This window comes from Pelmatolapia mariae, linkage group LG18, assembly GCF_036321145.2.
Source record: "Pelmatolapia mariae isolate MD_Pm_ZW linkage group LG18, Pm_UMD_F_2, whole genome shotgun sequence".
Classification (NCBI taxonomy): Eukaryota; Metazoa; Chordata; class Actinopteri; order Cichliformes; family Cichlidae; genus Pelmatolapia; species Pelmatolapia mariae.
The window spans coordinates 25,319,284-25,342,500 of record NC_086243.1 but is presented as its reverse complement, the minus strand read 5'-3'; the positions used below and the strand labels follow the sequence as shown (position 1 = coordinate 25,342,500).

At 40.1% G+C, this 23,217-nt stretch overlaps 1 protein-coding gene across 2 annotated transcripts in view; it reads left to right on the top strand.

Moving 5' to 3' along the window:
* The window catches only part of gnal (guanine nucleotide binding protein (G protein), alpha activating activity polypeptide, olfactory type), a 56,387-nt gene that overhangs the window by 13,291 nt on the left and 19,879 nt on the right, over positions 1 to 23,217 (top strand). The window contains exons 1-5 of one of the 2 annotated variants that reach the window (XM_063461687.1): positions 226 to 1,053; positions 1,341 to 1,413; positions 2,449 to 2,503; positions 2,676 to 2,795; positions 11,945 to 12,042. In XM_063461687.1, coding sequence (XP_063317757.1) covers positions 915 to 1,053; positions 1,341 to 1,413; positions 2,449 to 2,503; positions 2,676 to 2,795; positions 11,945 to 12,042 — 485 coding nt within the window. In that variant the 5' untranslated portion in view covers positions 226 to 914. Of the gene's footprint in view, positions 1 to 225; positions 1,054 to 1,340; positions 1,414 to 2,448; positions 2,504 to 2,675; positions 2,796 to 11,944; positions 12,043 to 23,217 lie in introns of those variants that run through there. The other variant, XM_063461686.1, reaches the window with a different exon arrangement.

The window sequence follows — 23,217 nt, the reverse complement described above, 5'->3', positions numbered from 1 at the left end:
TACATATGTATTTTCTTTTATCAAACAGTCTAACTTCCGGTGGGGCCTGTCGTTTGACATCGGCCCTACAAATCGTAGAAACGCCCCTGGCCGCGACCGCTGTGATGTGTTGCCAGACCTGTAGTCTATTGTAAAAACCTCAGCCAGGTAAAAGCCCATTGCGCACGCAGACAGTCGCTGTAACTGGGTTGCCAGTTTAGGGTCAGGGCTGTCTCACTGACTGAAAGCCAACGAGAAGAGACCCAGCCCCTCTGCAAAAGCAGTCGAGAGAGAGAGTCGCGTCCGGGTTTCCACTTCTCTGCCGATTACTTTGATAGCGGGACAGCAAACGGACTAAATCTGGAATGGCTCGTCGTATTTTGGCACACACGTTCTAAAATGCTCTATGAGTGCGGGTTGTTAATGTTACAGTTTAACGCAGGTTTGTTTTCCACCTCCACGGTGCACGGCTACTTCCTGGTGCTACAGAGAGAGGCAGTGCTGAGTTAAAGAGACAGAAATACTGATAGAAATTCAGATAGAAAAAAAAAATACTGAGAGAAGAGAGGGGTTGGAAACGCGATAGGAACAGTTGACTGGATTCCCAGAAACTGAATCCCCCCTCTCTCTTCTTATTTATGTCTATTTTTTTTTAGATTTCTCCGTTGAAGCGAGTCGTTATTCTTCGTTTGGTTTGTAAACTAGCAAACGGTTTGGATGACGGTTGGCTGCGGCTAAAGCGGAATTGTAACGGGGAACATATTCCTCCCTCCGACGGAGAAGCCTCGCTGTGATTTTTTTTAAACCTTTTTTATTTCACACCAGACTCCTTCTTGTGTCATTTCAACCCGCAATATCATCCCAGGTTTCATTTTTAAAAAGAATATATATATATTTTTTAACGATTCCACAAGGAAGGGTTAGGGCGACGGAAGATGGGTTGTTTGGGCAACAGCAAGACTGAAGATCAACGCATCGACGAAAAGGCACAACGAGAGGCTAATAAAAAGATAGAAAAACAGTTGCAAAAGGAAAGACAAGCGTACAAAGCCACACACAGGCTCTTATTACTGGGTAAGGCTGCTTTCTGTGGTGATGGCTGTCTGAAATGTGAGCTAACCGTAATCCCTTTCGTTTACCGAACACGTAGCCCCATTTGACAGCGCTTGCAATAATATGTCATGGGGGTGGATATTGATGGAAGCGAAGCTCCGGAACCTACAATTAACTGGCTTCATTTCCAGATTTTGTTGGGTTTTTCTTCTTTCCTTTTTTTTTGCGGGGCTGTGGAAGGGGTTCACGCTAATCAGGATGTCCGTGTTTGTGGTCATTTTGTGATGTGTTTGTGTGTATTTTCGAAGGTGCGGGAGAGTCCGGAAAAAGCACCATTGTGAAGCAGATGAGGATTCTACACGTCAACGGCTTCAACGCAGAGTGAGTGCTGCTCAGTACGCCTGTTAAACGCCAACATGAAAAAAAATATCGCATTAATGATTATTTTTATGGCTCCCCTCTTAATGAATAACATTGTCGAGGCCAGAAGATAGCCTGTGAATGGATTTTCCCCAGGCACTGCAGCGCCTGTTGGGCCCAGTTTCCCATGCAAACCAGCTAATATCGTCCTCCCCCCTCCTTCTCTCCCTCTCTCTCTCTACACACACACACACACACACTCCCTCTTCTTTTCGTGCACAGTTATCATACATATGTGAGGATGTCAGTGTTACACAGATGGCAAATAATTTGCCGTTTCCTGTTTTATGTGAGAGGGTGAAAGGTTGTGATCGACACAGGCCTATTATTGATGATTTGTTTTGCTGCAAGGCCTTGCATGGCATTGATCTTAACAGTGGGCTATTTTAAACAGGCCCACTTTATGTCAGAGTCATGTAACTATATGAAAACCCTGTTTTTGTGTGCTTTTAGTTTATTTCCCTGACTGAGGGAGGCATGATCTTGCAGTTTTAAGATCTGAGGAGCAGGAGGGTGGGATTGTCATATACAGGGTCCCCCACCACCTCCATGTACAAATAATTGGTGCCCACTGAAGAGGATTTCAGGGGGGGTTTAATTTACTCGAGCTTTAAATACATCTTTATTTCTCAAATGGCCGAAAATAATAGTGGTTTAGCAAGGTGGCACACTCATTGCTTACATGCACATTTTAACTCGGGAGGAACCCTGCGTCTTAATAAAGGATTTTTTTTAGAAACTTTAACTACAGCCCTGCTGCCCTGAAGTTGGACAAAATGTGGAAAATTGTGCAGGAAAAATATGCTATATGTAGGAAGAAACCATGCATATGTATTTGCTAGTGCTGGGATGTATACTGAGACGCAGCACATGGCTTGTATGTTTAATAAATTTTTTTTTTTTTTTGTAAAATTAACCCCCCCCCCCCCCCCCCCCCCCCCCCCGTGTTACTCGTCTAATGTGGTGGGATGTCTCTGTTCTGTCTTCCCCACATAGGGAAAAGAAACAGAAAATCCAAGATATTCGGAAAAACGTGAAGGATGCCATAGTGGTGAGTTTCATCTGCATCACCTCCCAAATGTGCTCAGTGTCTCTGTTGATACACAGAATCCCCCTGCAATCCCATTTTACTGATTATTATACAGGCTTACAATCAGATTCCCCCCACCCCCTTGTGTTCATCCTGCTTAATGCTTGTTTTTTTTTTGTTTTTTTTTCCTTAGACTATAGTGTCTGCAATGAGCACTTTAATACCCCCAGTCCCGCTAGCCAACCCAGAGGACCAATTCAGAATTGACTACATCAAAAGCATAGCACCCCTCTCTGACTTTGACTATTCACAGGTAAGACCTTTGCACGTGTGTGAGTGTGTGAGAGTAGGTGCTGCTTTTGTCTTGTGTGGTTGATGGCATGTGAAGGTATACATTTGCTGTCTCTCCAACTGTGCATATCAAAGTTGTCACACCTAATCATGTATTTCTTCTGTGATTTCTTGTTCCTTATGATAATATGTCCCCCCCCCCCCCCCACCTTCATAACTACCCTATGGGTAAGGGCATAGTGTTTACTATGCAGGATATGAACTTAAGTATGGAAATGATAACTAGTCGGAGCACATCTTTTCAGTGTGCGATCAGCCATTCGATAACACGAGGTCATGTGTTGGAAATGTAGATAATGTTTTACATAATTCTCAAAGTGTTCCTTGTTTGACACTGGGTGTGCAGTGCCACAGAACAGGAATAACAAACTGATACAGAGCTACAGATACACAGAGGGACGTTTTGAATTTTATTATTGTTAATTTAGGTTAACAGGAGCGAGAAAGCACTGACATGCTATTTCAGGTGAATCGAGTGCAGTTTATGTTTCAGCTGCTCAGCTTTGTGTTTTAACCAGTGGTGTGAAATTTCAGGAACCACAGTTCCTGAGGGTCTTTAGGAATTTTTAAAGATTTTAAAAAGAAAAGTAAGGTCATGAAATGTCTTAAAGTTTTATATTTACTTGTCAGAGGTTTTCAGTTTACATATGTCCTAACTGTGGATGCCCTGATCCAACTCTCTATACTTCCACTTCCGATTTGATACCTTGGCTTTGAGTATCTGCCGATATAAGTCGGATATAAGCTGTGATCCTCACTTTAAGGACGAATTTGGGAATCGTAAGGCAAAATCAGGCTAGACGACTTTTTCTAATTTAACCTTTATTTAAACAGGAAGTCCCTTAAAGATTAAAATCTGTTTTTCCATGGAGGCCTGACGGAGAACGCACACCATTACAAGGTTTCTAATGTTTCTAAAATAAAGTAGAACAGACATGGGAAAATTTTAAAGCAAATTGGAAACTAATTACATAATAGAAAGCCTAGGAATACCACTCTAGTTAGGGAACCTTTATTAGAGGTTTAAACTCTAAAAGTTTACTTACTCTGTGTGCTGCTCTTCCAAATTCTGAAAAAAAAACCCTGGATACTCTGGGGTGGAGGGATGTAGAGGAGCTGCAAATGCATTCAGGAATTGAAATATACTGCATTGGTATGTATTAGTGAAATAATAAATAACAGGACTGAGATAAACGCAGTGAAACATTAATAAATGTGTAGCTATTAGCCGTCCTTTGCTCTATCCTGATTTCAGCTCAAAGTTAGATTCAAGCAAAATCACGCTAGTTTCTCCCTTTCCTGTGTATTTGGGGAGCTTACAGGAAACTGCTTAACTGAAATAATTCTATTCAAACTGAGCAAAGTTTACTTTAAGCTCTGTCAAAAGCTTCCCAAAAGGTTTTGAACTACACCAGTCCTTGGAACTGAAACGATGGCACCTGATTCAGATTTCTCTAGTCAGAATTTCTTTTCTTTTCTTTTTTCTTTTTTTTTTGTTAATTATCTTGCATTGACAAACAATGAGAGGAGGAGAAGAATAAGCTAGAAAGATGAGGAAATGTAGAAATAGTAAAAGAATATGGCTCCAAATTTTGAGTTTTGAAATGGTTTCAAGATGTGCTCAGAAACTTTAACTTGAGACGACGAGATTTAAGGCAATCAAGTTCCAGATAATGACTAGAAGAGTATCAACCCTCTGCTGATATTTGGAAAACTTTGTTTCCAGTAGAGTCTTTTATCTTTGCAGTTCCTTCTGGTCCAAAGACTAGTGACACTGGGCATGATGAACCACCCACAGTGTTATTGTTAAGAATAAGTTAAGGCAACTCTTCACGCGATAGACGGTCAGTTGTTATACAAAGAGATAAAACTACATCACACTGCTAGAGTTGGTATTGTTCTCCTGTGGAACTGGTATCCATTTGTCCTTATTAAGAAGTCTTAAAATTGATTCCTATTTCTGTATGCATTCCTGTATCTTTAGACCCAAGTGGCGCTGTTAATTTTAGGAAAAAACAAATTGCTCACTTCGAGCTTCTCCCCTGTAAACTTTTACCGCTGTTCTCGGTCCTTGTACAATTTCAGCTTCTAAAAATGTTGCCAGTTATATGGAGAAATAAGACAAGATGGACATAAGTTTATTTGTGGGTTTGATCTTTCTTGGCTGTGTGTTTTTTACAATGAATTTCTGATAACGTTTCATTGCTAATGTTGAAGCTATCTGGAATAAGATGCTCTTTTTTTGGATCTTGAAACTGTGCTAAGCTCAGACATTACAAGAATAACCATTAAAGGCTTTTGGGGCCCACAGTGAGAATGCCTGCAGTAGTCTTGGTGTTGTGTGAGGGCCAGGGCCGTGGGGAGAGTCGGCGTTGATTTCCCAGGCCCGGCCAGGCCAAAGGGAACAACATGGCTCTGTTTGGAGCGTCTGTGCTTGTCATCGGTCTCAGGCTTCACTTGTGCCGTCAGTGTCACCACTACATTGTCACTTAGTGCCACTAGGCGTGATATCTAATACAGCAGTGCAGGAACACGGCCAATCGGCAACCTGTGGCTTTCATCTGTTGGCGCCGGTTTGAAACGTGGAAGCATATTTTTGGACAGATGATGTCATGTTTTGTGATGTGGAGAAGTTGTAGACAATAACCTTTGACTTCTTACATTTCTCTTAATTAATAAGTAAAGCTGTGATGGCTAAAAAAAATAACATGCACCAAATGATGTCCCCTTCCCTATAAACTACTTTAATTCCCATTAACCTGAAAATGTGCTTATTTCAAACTTAGTTTTCTCCAGATCATTTAATCTTTTCCAGCTTCCTCTCTGTTATTTGGGAATCTCAGACCCACTGCATTCATATCATTGACATGCTGGTAAAAAGCGACCCATTTCCAATTTGTGTGTGCACCAAAATGCCACCAAAATTCCATTTTTCTTTTAATCATTGACACTTGACACCATGGGCTGGGTCCATATGACTTTTTTGTTGTTGTTTTGGTTTATGTTTATCAAGTAATACAGTTAAATTTACTGGGTTTTATATATTGATATCATTGTCAGGGCATAGACGGAAGATTTTCGCAGTTGCGACTGTATTAGGTGACAAGCTACAGAGCTGTGGTCGCATTGTGTCACGATCTGTTGAACGTATTGCTGGTGGAAATTTTGACGTTGCTTCTGTTAACCGATGGATGTCATCCTGTATGGTTTTTGCATGTTGATGTAAAACTGAGAGACATTTTTATTTATGCCATATTTCAGTGGACATGCTCGACTCTCGTGGCCTTTACTCTTAATAATCAAAGCAGGAGGGAAAACTTTTTTCCGACTGTAGCCCTGGATAACAGTAGACCCATGGAAAGGAAAGCACGGATACAAACGGTCATCTATGCAAATGGAAACAAATGCCACTGCGGTGGCAACGTTAGCCATTTGACAGTGTCTGTCAGCTGAAGTGAAGCAAATTCAAATGAGCCCCGGTCTCTGTTTAGCACTGTGTAGTTTTATTTCTGTTAGACATGTTTGAAATATATTAATGTTACTTATTTACACCCTGATGGATCAAGCCTCCAAAATGCTACTTTATATCTTGCAGTCTGTTCTTAAAGGTGAACCTTATTGTTCTTTAAGCTGGAGCAGAGTTACTGTACCGATGCACTGTTCATATCTTTTGCCTCGGTTCAACTTGTGGAACACTGTCAGTGAGTGTGTAACATGATTTAATATCATTTTATATCGGTTTACAGGCCAAACCTGTGATTATTCCTCCTATAAGTAATTGGAACTGCTTTGTGCTTTACTTTTTCCCCATTGCAGACATCAAGGGCAGTTTCCGTTGTAGTTGTCTTTATAGTGGAACATGGGAAGTCTTAGAAGTTTTTCCAGTTGATCACTTGAGGATCCTTACAGAGAGGCAAAAGGTGGCCTGGAGGCCTTCTCTCATGTTTTTTCTTTTTCATCTTATATAAATAACAATAAAAAACTTTATTTATATAGCTACTGTTTTAGGACTTCATGTTATAAAGTTCCTCACAGGACCAGCAAAACAAAGCAAACTCTGCACAGTTGTAATAGTTACTAATTGGAAACCTATAATAACAGAATTTGCAAAATTTAGGGAATAAAACAAAGTTCAAAAGGAAATTAAAAGTCAAGTTGAGAAGAGGTATCAGATAAAAGCATGGGTTAAGATATGACTTAAAGGAGGTGACTGACTCCAACAACCTGATTTCCTCGGGTAGGTTGTTACAGAACCTTTGGGCCGGGACTGCAAACGCTCTATATATCATTTAGTTTAGAGCCGGGCCCTGGAAAATGAAGAACAGTCTTGAACAGTTGTTCACTCTTTTTTGGCTAAATTTGTCTGCACTCTTTTACTGAGGTAACCCATCAAAGTCAGGCTTCTCTGTGCACAGTTATCTAACACTGATATACCAAGATTCAATAAATGTGGTGACAATGGCTGACTGAGGAGCCAACTGGTTGTCTGGCTGGCTGTGTATGGAAGGATTTGAGGTTATTAGCCATTACAGGTCAAAAGCCTATGTATAAAGTAACCCAAATGAATTTAAGTGTTCCCATGCGATGGAAGATGCAAGCCATTTGCTGTACAACTTTATTTTGATGAGTTAAGTGAGATGTAGGCCATTTTGTTCTTGGTCCTCCTGACCTGTATGACAGATTACATCACAAAAACTTTATTAACATTGAGAGGCTGAGAAATGATCAGTATCTCGAGGCTGGCGATAGACTGGGGGGGAGTGGAAGTGGCGTGGGAGGAAGAGCATAGGAAAGGGTTAAAAAACGCAAAAAGCAAATTCCCTCCTGGTCTCTTTCTGTGTTATCAGTTCCTCTGTAGGGCACTGTAGCACACACTGCATTTATTCAAAGACCTAGTGTCACACGCCTCTGTGGAAAAGAGCCCTGAAGACCATATTCTGCTTTTTTTTTTTTTTTTTCTTTTTCTTTTCTCCCTTCCTTCTTATTGCCCCTTCCACCCCTCATCCTCCCTCCATCAAGCTTCAGCACTCACCAGCCTTTTTGAGCCTTTCTTTAGGGTCTCAGACCCCTTAATGTTTCTTCTATGAGACCTGCACCAGCACTAGTGTTGTCTTACTGATACTGGTTCAGTTGGGGGTTGAATTTCGACTGAAACCGAGGTGAACGCAAACACAGACCAGAAAGCAAATATGGCTGCTTTTTTTTTTTTGTTCAAGAGGTAAACTGTGTGCTGCAGGAAGCAGATCCACAGTTGTGCAATGTGTTATGTTGCATATTTTGATATAACAGCTAACAGCTTGGCATCAAAAGTCTATCAAAGGCACAAGTGAGGAAAAACCTTAAGTGTAAGGCCATATATATAACAAAAGGACTGGATCAGTCCCCCCCCCCACTCCATGTTTAACTGAATCACCGGATCTGCCGAGAGGAGATCTCCCGGAGCATGTGATCATTTATCAGCCTTCCTTCTCCCTTTCTCTCTCCCCCTCTCTCTCTGGTTCGGGGCTACTTTAACCCTCTCTCCAGTCAGAGCGCAGAGCCAGTGCTGAGCGCAGAGAGTCATGTGGTGCCTCCATGCTGGAGTAGGAGCCCATTTCAAAGACATGTGGACAAGCAGCGAATAGGGATATTAGCCCAATCACCTCTGTCTAGATCGAACAGAAACTCCTGGAAAGTGTCTTAAAGTCATTGATGAGTTTCTCTCATTAGCTGAAGTACTGAAACTATGCATTTACATCACAGATGGATGGATTTCATTCACCAGAAGTGCAGGTTATATTTATGTACTTTAGAGGACCTACACTTAAGTTGAGAAATTCCTGGATAAACATGGATCAAGGAATTGAATGGAAAAGCAAAATTGCGTACATGCAAGACGTATGTTCTCATGTTGCTTTTAGACTTAGATTGGCAGGAGGACATAGATAACGTCAGACAGACTTAATGAAATGGAGAGAGACATAACAGTTAAGTTCACTCTGACCCTCTCTTCTCTTTAAAGGTCATCTTGTAGTTTTGTAATTTAAACATGAAAACTTAAGATACCACAGCAGTCCTTTCAGAGTGACAGTAGGGGCTGAACTGTGTAGTCTCTATTGTGACAGTGAGTGTAACCCCCCTCCCAATATAACATCTAATCTCTTAATTGACTAATATAGATGTTATTTGTTAGCATTTTAGTTTACAACTTTGTCCTTTCTGTTGCAACAGGTTGTAAGATGGGACTTAAAACTAGTGATTTTCTTGGCTCACAACAGACTTTCGGGGGGGGGGGTGCATGTGCTCAAAGATTCTTACCTTACTTTTCATCTTTATAGCTATTTTTCAACTAAAAACATTTAGCTTGAATATGTTAAACCCAACCAATTTTTCTTATATATACTGGGGGGAAAAGAGAAAACCAAACCTGGAAGCATGGATATGAATATATGGTGCATATCTTTGTATAGGTGTGATTCAGATCTAACAAACTAGGAGACCTGCTGTTTTCATCATGTCCAGTAGTTATGTAGGAAATGTTGTTGAGTGAGAAATTCTTTTCTGCTCCTGCATTTCGTGGTAACTGTCTCCAGCTATGGAAGAAAATTATTTGGTCTGGCTGAAGTGTGTGTGTACTGTGTATATGTAACTTTCAGTTTAGTGATTTGTGTGATTTAATATATTTTTCTTGATAGATGTTTATACAAAGTGGTTATTCAAAAAAAAAAACAACAAGTTTTTTTTCGTTTTTTTTATTTTTTCATGCCAAACAGTGTCTGCAGTGTCCTGTTTTAAATTTCCAGGTGTAATGTCATGTGTCAGCTCATTGAAGCCCTGACTTTGAATGCAAAGTGCAATAACATTGGACGACACGATGATCAGTGAATACACTTAGCCAGCAGTATCCCCGCTCTCATTGCGCAGAATTAGCTTGATGGCTAAGTGATAGCTTCTCCAGGAAGTCATATTGTTTTGTTGATGGTGCCAAGTGGAATGAAATGAACTCTCACACCTCAAATATGCAGCCGGAGTCAGATGGTGTGGGTTTTAACAGTTAATTAATACCAATGAAATGGTAATGAAATGATTTACAGTAAATGATTGCATCAATCCAATATTATTTCAATTTTAATTCTACCCTCCAATGTCATAAATTGTCACTTCATGCCCCTACAGTGACACAGCAGTGTTCGGACTAGCTTGGACTTCAGTAATTAAACATTTAAATGTCAGTTTTGGTAAAAGTATAGCACTGTAATCCAATATCTGAATCATCATTTCTTTTCTTTTTTTTTTCTTTTTATTAAATTGTTCTCTCAAGTCTTGTCCATTAGGGGAGAACTAAAACATATCAGAAGGTATTTAGATGACCTACTTACCTTACATTACCTTACAGCACCAAAGTGAAAAGGGTTAAAGATAGGGTTGGGCTTTTGCTACGTGTAGCAGTAGAAACTGATTCTAAGAAATCTGTTTTTGGCGCAAAGCTAAAGGTCGTGAATGTATTTGTTGTTAGTCGACACGGAGAGCTGTGGACACCCGCAACGTGTTGTTGTTGTTGTTCTTATGTGCTTTCATGTTTGCTGAGAGAATGTTGTTCTTGCAAACTGGAGGTTACGCAAAGGTATCCCAACAGGTATCCCAAAGCTAGGCTAAATAAGTTTTAAGTCAGGAAATAACATGCTTGGATTGCAGCATGACTAGAAAATGTTGTATTTTCAGAAATAACATGATAACGTTTGGAAAATGTCATAATACACAGGATAGAATTGCAACCGCTTTCTATTTTTTTTTTTATATAAAGAAAGAGAAAAATGTATGTATCAGGACATGATATACAAATAAAAAACTTATCTGGTCCTTTACAAGTTCTAAAATTATTTAAACACAACCTCAGATGAACAATGACACGTGATATATTAAACTGTCTTATTTATTTAACTGAGCAAAAATGCAGAAACCATGTGTGGAAAAACTAGGTCCGCCCCATGATTCAATTACTTGTTGAACCACCTTTATTAGCAATGAACTTTTTTCATAATTTTCGATGTGATGCTTCTAGTCTCTTATGTCATTGTCAAGAAATTTTGGATTTGAGTCAGGTTAAGTTTTAGACTTCGGACCATTGCGACACTTTGATTCTTGTTTTGTGGGCCATTTGGGATCATTATCCTGTTGCATGGTGCAGTTTTAGCCCAGCTTTAGCTCTAGCTGTCAGATGGATCATCACTGGTTCACTCAATCACTATAAGGTGACCAGGTCCTGCGGCTGAAAAAAGCAGCCTCAAATCATCACTCCCCCACCACTGTGGTTGACAACTGGTATGAGGTGTTTGTGTTGATATTCTGTTTGGTTTTCGCTGTGCAGTACGGCCAAGGCTCTCCACTTCGGTCTCATCTGTTCTTTGGTTTGTTCAGATGCAAATTTACAAACCTAGTCCACAGTGCCATGTTCTTTTTAGAGAGAAGAGGCTTTCACCTGGTATCCCTTCCAAACAAGCTATACTCGTTCAGTCTTTTTCTAATTCTAGTGTCATGAACTTTAACATTTAACATGCTGCCTAAGGCCTGTAGAGACTGAGATGTAGCTCATGGGTTTTTTGCAACTTCTCTGAGACTTTGATGGTCTCAAGTTGGGGTGAATTTTCTGGGACGTCCATTCCTGGGAAGATTGGCAACTTGTGTATAATCTCTCTCCCTGGGAAGGATTATATTTTTGAAAATGGACTTGTAACCCTTCCTGGATTGCTGGGCAGCATCCTTAAATGCTTGAGACCACGAAAAAGCCAAAACGTTTGCTTTTGTTGAGTTGCTCACAATTAATAGTCATAAGTTAATCAAGTGCGTTTGATTAGCAGCGCCTGGCTGCTACTCACTCTCTTAATTCCTATAGACACAGTGAGGGTGCACGTAGTTTTCCAACACTGCTCTTTCATTTATGTCTTGGTTTTTATTAAATGAATAATATTTAATATGTCATGTTTTGTACCTATTTATAAGACTTGTTGAAAACCAGATGAACTAAAAGAGACTGTACTTTCTTTTTCATATGACTGTACATGTACTTGTATATGAATGTTTTTCTTGATGTGTTTTGTTGCTTTTTAAAAATTTTTTTTTAATCCCCCTCAGGAGTTCTTTGATCACGCAAAGAAGCTGTGGGACGACGAAGGAGTGAAAGCATGCTTTGAGAGGTCCAATGAATACCAGCTCATCGACTGTGCACAATAGTGAGTTCAAACTTTCATAATAGATTTTACGGAGTTCACTTCATGAACACATGCTTTTATGTACTTGGTGGTTTGTGCTGCTATAAGTGGGAAGGATAAAGGACCTGGTTTGTTTTTCATCCTGCAAATTATAATCTCTGCTTCGTCTACCCCCTTGGTTTTTTGGGTTGTTTTTTTCTTTTTTTTTTCCTGTCGCCTTTGAGGTGAAAGCTCTGCAGTGTCTGTTGGTGTCATGTCGTATATGAATGTGGCTAAGATATGTTTACTCTGGGTGTGGCAAATTGAGCAAGAGTTGTAGCTGTCCATTGGAAAATTCAGCATATCTCTCCTCATATCAGTGTGTTTGGCTTTTCTCCATGGCAATATGCAAAGCCTGGTCTGACCTGTATTAAAATGCCCCAGTGTTAAATTTATTGAAGCTGTTCTATTGAAAACTGTAATTAGGTAATGATGGCGTAATCTTCCAGTTCGGGGGTGTCAAACTCAGTTTAGCTCATAAACCACATAAAGTTAAATTTGGTCTTGGCTAGACGGCTGTTTCCTGCAATCTATAACTGATTAAATGCGTCTAAATCAGTTCTTTCTTTTTGGTGTAAAGTAGCTTAGCTGAAACTTTCTGAAAGTCTTCTGTTTTTATTGTTATCATTGTCGTTATTGTGGTGGTGGTTGTTGTTATTGTTGCAAAACTGACGTACAGCCTGAGATGTGCAGTTTTGAGAAAAATAATCGTAAAGAAATACTTGTGTAGAAAATCAAAGAAACCTGTCGGTGGGCTTTGGCTTAACTGTGCTCTAAGAAACATATTAGTTGGCAGCTCTTTCACATAATTAAAAAAAGGTGAGATTTTCTCTTAATTTGGGGAAAAAAAGTAAAAAACAAAACAGGAATTTTGTTATTGAATGGAATAATAACAGTAAAAAAATGCCTAATTTTTTTTCATTCCTTGGTTTTGTATGGCTGGCTATCTATAATGTCAATGATGTAGATATGAAAGGAACAGTTTGGGCTCTGATGAAGTGATCCTCCAAATACTGTCCAGCATTTAGGTCTTGTTAATAGCAACTTTTACATTTTGCCAATCCATTAGATGGGCCAGATTGGTCCCTTTGTTAGGCCACTATCCCTGCTCTAGTTAAAGCTAGTATTTTTCAACTGTTTGTTAAGTAAGTAAGGCAAACATCTACCTTCGGATTGGTTCACTAAATAACAGTGTAAATTGTAGCTGCTACGATCTTAGTCCAGCTGAACTGTAGATGTAGTAAGTACTGATACTGCAGTGTGCAGGGTGCTGAAACTGATGTCACTTTGAGGAGAGTCCCGGATTGTTTTTACGGCTCCTAAAGCACTTTGGGCCACCATAGGGGGCTGGTTGTACACTAGGAAGGGCCCCTCTGTTCCCTGTAAAAGGAAGTTTGGATATGCAAAAGGATTCACTGATTACAGTGCTCTCTTTCTGCTTCCCCTCTGACTCACCTCTGGAGTCACATGTAAATATGAGGATATGTACATGCTGTGGGCTCAGGAGTCCCCTCCCATCCCAAAGGTTGGCTCCCTTTATCTCTGAAGGTTCGATCAAAGCGAGGTCATTATAGTAAACTAAAGTTAAACTGCAAACTAAATCTAGGTGTGGTAAAACATTGTCAGTTAACTGAACCCCCCCCCCCCCCCCCCCCCCCCCCAAAAAAAAACCAAACAAACAAACAAAAACCTAGACTTGGGGAAAAAATAAATAAATAAATAAATGAACTTACAAAGTGATTTAATATAAAATGTAGAGGAAGTGTTCTTAGGATGTCTTTACAGTGGCGTGGTAATGTTACATCTATTACAATTTTCCTAAATACCTGTCCTTTAAAATATATATTTATAATTGAAAAGACTAAAACTAACAAAAACTGGAAGAAGCAAGCCCACTCTGGAAGCTAACTGAAACCAAACTGAATTCAAAGCTAAAACGCATTAGAAGACACAAAACTAATAACTCTAGGTCACAAGCAGGCTACATCAGTGACTGGTGTGTTCATATATTTGGAGTGTAGAGAGATTTTTTTAATTTTCCCCTAAATATCTTCTGTTCCTCGAACATTAATGTAACTTTTGTTGTTGTTCCCCTGCCTGTGAGGAGCGTCCATAGAAAGAAGAGAAAAAGTCAGGTGATGGTTAGAGAGTCACATGAATCTGTAAGGTGGAGCTGTTACAGTCCACACGGCCTGTGTTTGTCTTTGCTGCTCTGAGTCAGTCTGCGTGTTGTAGGGCAGGGAAAAAAAAAAAAAGAGCATGTTGTGTTTATTTTAGTCCATATCCCAGTGTCATGGTGACATCATTTAATATCGTGGTACCATAAACATTTCAGATCTTTGTTACTTCCTCGTCACAAATGCTGCAAATGCTTCTGAATGTTGAAATCTCCAGGAATATTGTCATAACTGAAACCACTGAGGCTTGCAGCTAGCCCGAGCGCTGATAATACAGCTGTCCTGTGACATGAGCAAACATTAACACAGTAAAATGAAGACAATGAAAAGCATACAGTGTTTCGGTGCTTCATGTGTGACTTCTCTGGTGTGTGTATTGATTTTGAACTTGGTTGCTATGCCTTTTTCTGTCCTACATCTACTCTTCTGAATGAGGGGGGGAAATACTGCCAAATGATTGAAGTCAGATTTTTTTTTCCTCTCTATTTTCATCATCCTCCTCCACAAGAATATCATTCATTCTTTCTGCTCTCCTCTGCCTGTCATTTTATCCTCCTATCTCTGCCTCTCTGCTCCTGTTTGGGCAGTTATACAATAATGTTTGGTCAACAAATCATTATTGGGGCGCCCCTCTAGCACGTGCCCCATGTACCGAAGGCTGCAGCGGCATGGGTTTGAGTACGCCCCAGGCCAATTTGCTGTGTTATATTCCCCATCTCTCGCTCCTGCTTTACTGTTTGTTTTGTCTATCACAAAATAAAATCTTTAGAATAAACATTACCTTATTTGTTAAACTTAAAGCTTTGTGACTTTTCATCTCAGATTTTTTTTTCTTTGAAAGATAAAGTTGTGTAATAATCTAACTGTGGTGCTGTAAATTTGCTTGACATAAACAGAAATATTAAATCTTGAAAATAAAATAAATAGTCTAACCATTTTGATAACTGCTAGGCTTTTTGCACCATGTTCCTAAATCTTGCTTTTCAGCAGAAACCTCACAGTATCCCTGTGTTGCCTGAGCTGTTTTGATTGAAGGCTGGAAATTGTCAGACTCCACAGCCTCTCACTTACTTCCTCTCGGTTCTAACCTCTGTATGAACTCTCATAGATACTCTGTCCTACATGGCAACAGACATGTCTGTGTAAAGGACCACACATATACACATGCACACCTATTGTTGTTATGACCACGAACTGTTCTGAGTAACCATCCTGGAAGTCGTGGCAGACTGCTTCAGCTGCCAACTGGGTTAAAAGAAAGGGAGCATAGGTCCTTCTGTTGGAGACTGGGTGTATTAAATCAAGTGTTTGTGTTTTGATATCAGTATTTTTTTTATTTTTATTTTTTGTGAATGTCTCGTGTTGTTTAGGCTTTGCTTTTTAAAGGTCGTAGATTATGGGACATTATTGTTAGCCTCATATTTTCCCACTATAGATATTTGAACTTTGAGGGTAGCTTTGAATTGAACTGGAATGGCTGCTGGCCCCGCCCCTAGGAAGAGGAATAAGTGACAAAGAAATAGCCAATTTAATTAGTGCAGCGCATTATACAGAGCTGAGACACTTTGGTTTATGTGTAAATACAGTTTCATTCTCAGAACAGGGTTAGATTTTTGCCAGACTGCATCGAGATTACGAAATCCGGATTTCACCGGTGTAGAGCAGCGGCCTGGTAAATGGCTCGCCTCTGTTCGCTCTGTGGTCAAAATATTGGTGGAAATATTGACTCTGATGGCTGCATTAAAGTCAATATTTCACCTTGTTTTGTTGACTGACACTAGGAAAAGAAAACTATGTGAGAAGAGATTTAATGTGATTTTTGGCTGTATTAAAATGCAGTGTAGAGTAGAAGTGACACAAACAGATGTAATGGATTAACAGAAACGGAGCGAATTTAGCTGCACTGAAGCACATACACTGGTATGAACACAGAGTGACACACATGCACTCGGTATATAAAGAAAGCTATTTTCTCTTGCTCCCTTATAACAAGTGGTTGTCATTGTGGGTAGGTTCTCATGATAGATATGAGAGTTATATGCTGGACGCCCTTCCTGATAAAACCACAAAGTTTCCACAGTTCACGAGGCATACATGGTATCAACCAAAGCTACCAATCATGCTAGCTTCATTAGCCCTGCTCGAATACAACAGGGTTGTCCTGGTGTATCTGATTTCTCCGTGCTGGTGTTGTTCCTGCATCATCATGTTGTTGTGATGTCATAACTTTGGAATATGCTGGAAAAAGAAAAAAAGCTCTCTCCTGGAACAGATGGTAACCATTTAAAGTGTTTACTTTATTAATCAATTCAATATAACAGGTATATATTCAGGTTAACTTTGCTGTTAGTTAAATTTGGGTTATTTATGTTGTTGTTTTTAACAGTATTAGCTAACTTCTCAGCTAACGCTAACTGAATTCTCAGATAATGTAATTGGTTGGTTGCAGTGTTGATCCTGGACCAACATTGTTGTGATGACGTAGGAACAACTTCGCCACAGGGATATCAGATCATGCGGGTTGTCCTACAGTTGTGGGGACATTGCCGTCTAAAGTAATTCACTTGAGTTTTCAGTTCCTCAGATGACTCTAAGCTTGTTTGGTTATTTGCAGGTTTTTCTGCTCATGGTTATTACCTCTGATGTTAGCAGTATACTAAGATTCTCCCTGGAAAACGTCAGCACAAGTTGTATTACAAGTTTGTAACACTAACATAGTATAAAAACACATTGTCATGACTTTTATTTCAGTTTTATTTCATATCTTACTCTTTTTATTTATATTTAAACACCATGCTGATTAGTGGGGCTGTGCTGGTGACTCTTTGATCTTGATTGCAATTAGTTTCGCTAATCAGTCACTATGCAGGTTTAGCAAAAAGAAAATAACCTATATGTAGCTGTTTGTGAGAAGAACAGATTGTCTTTGTGCTTTGTGGTTTTGCAAAAGTGCCACCAGAACACATTTTGGTTAGATTTAGCTAGATGTCATATTTAGATTTTACAAGGGTGGATTATATACCTCTTCTGTTTCATCTGTGTTGTCCTTCACAGACCTTGCACCACTGGCAGATATATTTTTTCCAGCCAGCCTAACGCTGGATGGCCCATCGGACAGAGGCACAGGAAATAAGTACGGGCCGATGGCAGGCGCTTGTTATGCCAAAGAGCATGTCCATATCGATGTTTTTGGAATCCTGTCACCCATTGATCTGGCCTCTGCATTGCACATTTATACGTTTTAAGAGCACAGATATGTGTCTGCCAGCTGATTGATTATGAGCTATTTTCAGCTGCGGCAGGCTGGTTCCATCGCAATGCCTTGGATGTGTCAACGGCAAAATCAAACACTTTTTCACACGCAAATCTGAACTCCCAGGCCTGCTGCTGTGGTGAATGTTCCCACAGCAAATATGACACAAAACATGGCACAAATAATATGTTGAGATTCATCATACCAGTGCTAGATGCTGTTTAGGCTGGTATGAAACTCTCTTGTGTTAGTGTGCTTGATGATGATGGCTGGGATGTTGGGCTGCAGCAGCCAAACAGAATTGGGCCAGAGGAGAGCTGCACTGGATGATGGAGGTACTGAGTAAATTGGCTGTGAACAAGTTGGGGCTTATTCCTGCAATGAGGATGAAGCCTGAGATGCCTTAGAGGTTTTTTTTTTTTTTTTTAAATGTACCACAAACTCAGAGCAGCCAACCATGTACTTCCTGTGGTGACTTTGTCTCTACAGGAACACAATAATTTAATGCTAAGATTTGTGTGTTTATTATAGTTCACAAATTGAGTTGGGTTTTTATGTCTTATTGTGTCATAGTTTTGTGTTTTGTTTTGTTTTTTTTCTCTCTGTTTTAATTTCAGTTTTTTGGTTTCATTTTTTTTATTAGTCTGTGTTATTTTTTTTTTAGTCTTTTAAATGGTCATAATATATTTTTTAGGGGCATGATTTAAGAGATTTAGCATAGGGATTATGAAACAAACAACAGGCAAATGTTCTTTGATCAAATGAAAAGGAATCTGAATCTTTTTTTAGATGGTTTAACAGCAACAAAAGATGTAGTTCATAAAGAGGTGGTTTAATATAGGTATAGTTAAGATTTTGTGCTTTTTTTTTTTTTTTTTTTTTTTTTTTTTTTTTTTTTTTTTGTTGCTATTTCCGAATTTTAAAATAATACATAGACATTCACCTTTATATTTGTAAATATATGTAAGCATAGTGCATGTTAGTTATTCTGTAAATGGAAAATGATGGAGTCACCTTTTGATAATACACCCTGACTTTGTACTACAGTCTGTGATACTTATATATATATATATATACCAGCTTGTTTTTAAGGTCATTAGTGTTTCTTAAACTGAAACAGAGTTAAATTGTTATCCATCAAGTCAAAAGTACAAAAACAGGGAGAAAATAATCCTAATTAGTTGCTAATATAATTGCTAATTAGTTATTATTAATTATGTGAAAACGCCTGCTTTGACTAAGCAATTTTATTTTATTTTTTTAATTTAAGCAAGTTTCAGAACTCAGCTTCAGGTTCTTGGGTTTAAAACTGGGATTTTTTTTGTGACTGACATGTGGTGCATGTTTAATCAGGTTAGGATGTTGTGCTGTGAAAATGGCCACAGCAGAGGCACACCTGGGATGGGACAGGTATCCAACTGTCCTGCAGAGTCCTGGAGATCGGGCTTGAATGTGGGTGGATAAGGCTAAGGCTTGATCTTGCTCTTGGACTAGGCTGGGGCTGAGGTTGGGGCTGGGGTTTAGTGCTGGTCACGGGACTCTGCCATCAGCCTGGGGGCCTCTGACACAGTCATCTGGGGCTGTAAAGTGCTAAGAATGGTTGGCATTGTCAGCCAGCCCCAGCCCCTGAAGGCCCTACAGAAACAGAGGGGCTAGGCTTCACAAACAGTGGCTCTCCTCAATAAGGAGCCTCTTCTGTTCATGGAAGAGCCAGAGAGAGCGATATTTATACACTGGCTGCATGTCACTGCTGCTTTTTTTGTGTGTCACCAATAAGTTGCATGAATTCTTAATGTTTTAGTTGATCTGATGTACCGCCTATAATGATGAGTCTGAATGACTCTACTTGTGTTTATATTTCAGTGTAAGAACTTTTATTCTGATCAGTTGTTTTTATCACATAAGAAATATTTGTCCCCCTGGAAGCTGTTAAACCTTTACGGACTCTGTTGATTTGTATGGATTGTTGCTTGCATAAGTTATATTCGGGTTACTTTCACAGTTTAAATTTATGCATCATCTAAGTAGTATGACGCTGACACTATGAATATTTTCTTTCACACGGGGTGAAAGCTATGTTACTGATCTGTGTCTGTCACCACAGTCCATGAGGTTTGTGAGTCTGTTAGCATGATGGCTGTAAGAACATGTCATGCTAAAGGTGCAGCGGTATTTTCTACTGCCGGTCATATGGATTGATGTCAGCCTATCACCAAAAGAGACAAGTGGTGGTTTATCTGTGCTGTTGCATCAATTTTGACTTGTAATGTCTGAATTTCTGGCTGAGATGAGTGTTTCTAAAACCTTTTTGCTGATTCAGATACATGTTCCAGGCTTTATTTGTTTTGTGTGTTTTATATTTTCTTCTTTTTTTCTAAAGAAATCATCTTTACAAACAATGTAATAGACTTGTTTTGAAGTTTTTAAGCTTTTCTTTGCACAATCCCACTGATGATCGGTTGGCCATTGCCAATATTAGTCTGATATATTATTGGAGCTCTTCTTTTGACTTGGCTTCAGGAGTTTTGGGCGTTATTAACCTGTCCCGTCATTCAGCGGAGTGGTTTGGGACCTTTGTCAGTGCTGATGGCAAACCTAGATAAGCTGGCTGTGTGAGGATTTACAGAACTTCCAGAAACACCAACAGTCTAAAGATTTAAAATCCACATAGTTATGATTACTTTAACAACAGCCAATGAGAGAAGCAAGTCTGAAAGAAATGACAGAAATGAAAGTTTGAAATGGCAGCCTTGAAACAACAAGCTACTACAACTGTCAGTTGGGCTGTTGAGAAGAGGATTTGTGATATGTGCCAACAACACAACTTCACATACACCGCTAGTCCTGGATTAGCAGTGTTGTTAGGCAGTGGTAAATATTTTTGCCTTTGAGGCTAACGTCAGCTAACGTACTGCTGCTGACAAATATTACTGCGAGTTAACCTCCACCATCCACATTTGTTTCGATTCAGCTTTCTACCTTTCTTCTCACTGCACAGTGTGGCTAAAGTACAAGAAACTGGATGCATCACAGTTTAAAGTTTTGCTGCCTTTGTGTTTTCAAACTCGTAGCGTGTGCATGTTTGAGATGTGAGACAGCTGTAAACTTCTTGTGAGCATGGTGCACACCGATATTAATATTTGGTGGGATTTTAAAACCCATGTACTTGGAGTCAGACAGAAATATGAAAATCTTTTAACATATAAACAAACATCAACTATTTTAATTTCAAGTACAGTATCAGGCCAGAATTTGACAGACTTGAATCCCAACGGCACAGGAGTTTTTCTTTTAATGGAAAAATAGAGAAGCATTTGTTGGCAGGTAGGAAGTGGACTGGAGGAAGAAATGAATGAGGAAGAGGAACATTTTGGTAGCGTTATGGTGAGAGTTTTTTGTTTTCTTTTTATTTCCCAGCTCAAGAGTTGTAAACAAGCAAACAAATGTTCCTCATTATGTTAGATTCAACCACCAAACGGGTCATAGAAACAGCACACGTTGTTGTTCGGGTAAGAACATTTAAAGGCATTAAAAAAAAATTAGGCCTTCATCTTTTTTTTCCTTTTTGTAATTTTAGAACTTTTTTTTCCCTTATTTTTTAAGGCATGAATTCTTGGTAAACAAATTTTAAATGGCTTCAAACAAATTTATTAAAACTCTTCTAGCTCTGTTTTTTGCAATAACTTCATTTACATTATCGCTACATTACTAATTAAAAAAATTAAATACTTTGTACATAAAATGAGTCATATAAGACCATAATCCAGATTAACAAAAACCTTTGTGTCGCTTGTTAAAATCAGATGACCCTCCTGTCAGCTGACTGAGGAATAATCAAAGGACGCACTATGGAACTGTGCGTGTTTGTGTTTGACTGTGTTTGAGGGAAAGGAAGGAGTGGTTTTGCACTGAAATGTAGGATCAGATCTGCTGGAACCTCGGTGGGACACCATCTACACAAACCACTGTCCTTAAGGTTGTTAGAGCCCCCTGTGGGACCGAGCCGTTCTCTCTCTTTTCAGTCGTCTCTTGAGGCCAGAAAGCGATAGCAGAGAGGATGTTGCGGAGCACATGAGAACACATGCCAAGCCTATTCCCTGAGAGAGAGTGTGTGTATGTGTGTCTGTGTGTTAACCCCTTTTTACTTGAAGATGTTTAAGTGATGCCCTATGTGTGCCTGGGATTGTAGTTTTCCTCTAACTTAATTGTTTTGTCTATTCGTTGAGTTATAGATTCAAACAGCCAGCCTGGGTGGACATTTGAAAGCGGTTAAGAAAGCCTAAAGCTGCCCAGCGTTGCATGCTACATGTCACAAGATTGGCTACACTGCCAATGTGTTTTTATTTTGTTTCTAGAGACCAGAGGCTCTGACAGCTTCTTTTAGCCTGAGGAGAATCACATTAGAAACACCACACATTTCCATAGCACCTGATATACATTTTGGCTAAAGTGTCTAACATGTAAATCTGTGTCGTAATGTACAGTATGAAAAAAGTAAATCATCACTATGGCGGTTTTAAGCTCAGTGTAAGCAGTGCTGCAGAGGACGATGAGAACTTATGTTCCACTTAAAGATTTTGGGGGGGTGGGGGGGGGGGGGGCTATAAATAGATTTTTATTTTTGGGTTAAAATGCACGTCCAGCAGAGACACGGAGTGAGCCTCGTGAATGGCGGATATCTGTGAGTCTGTTACTGTGTGCGCCGACCACACACATACACAAATACCTCTCTCGCTCTCTCTCTCACACTCACTCACTCACACACACACACACACACACACACACACACACACACACACACACACCCTGCTGTTGACCAGGAGTGTAAAGGCATAGTCTGCTGGAGGACAGCAGTGGCGCTGCAGGTTCCCTGCTCAGAGATTGTGGAATGGTTGTCCATAGATCCCATCCCCTCCCTCCCTCTCCTCCTCCCCCCCTCTCCTCCTCCCCCTTTTTACTCCTCCTCTCCCTCCCTCGCTCTCTATCGCTCTCTCTTTACTGAGACTCCCCCTCCTCTCTCTCCCCCTATGTCGCTCCCTTTTCTCCCCCCACCCCCCTTAGAGCTTATGTAAACTAGCTGTGGAGCCAGGGCAAGCTGAGGCTATTTTTAGCAGCAGCACTGCAGAGCAGAAACTGGCTAGGGTCACGTGTGCGAAGCCGAATCAAAGGGAGTATCCCGGCAATGCGCTGTAAACAAAGGGAAGGTCAGTAGCAGAAGGTGAGACACAAAACACCTCTGTGTTGGTTTTGTGTGTTTCTGTATATGTGTATGTGTGCGTGCGTGTGAGAGGGAGAATATACACTTCCTGACTATACTTTCTCTTAATGCCCTGACATAAAACAAATCATTGTAAGTGTATGAATGCACTCATATGCTTCCCTGCTTTCTCTGTCTCCCCCTGCCACACACGCACACACCCACACACCCACAAAGCTCAACCATTTCTTTCACTGCTGAGACAGACAGAGGGGAAGCTGAATGGATCAAAGTGAGGTTTGACACGCGAGGATACATTTTGCTGCCTAATCATGACCAGGCCTCCTCACCGGCTCCACACTCTCTCCCAGGCCTAGCAGAGTGAGCTACACACAGACTCTGAGCCATGCAGAATCTATGAGGGAGCACATGACCGTGTGTGTTTAGCATGTTTTGTCACACATGGGGATTTCAAACCCTCAGAGCACCGCTTCAAGGTTGGCCTCAATGCGTTCAGTAGCATGCAGGCC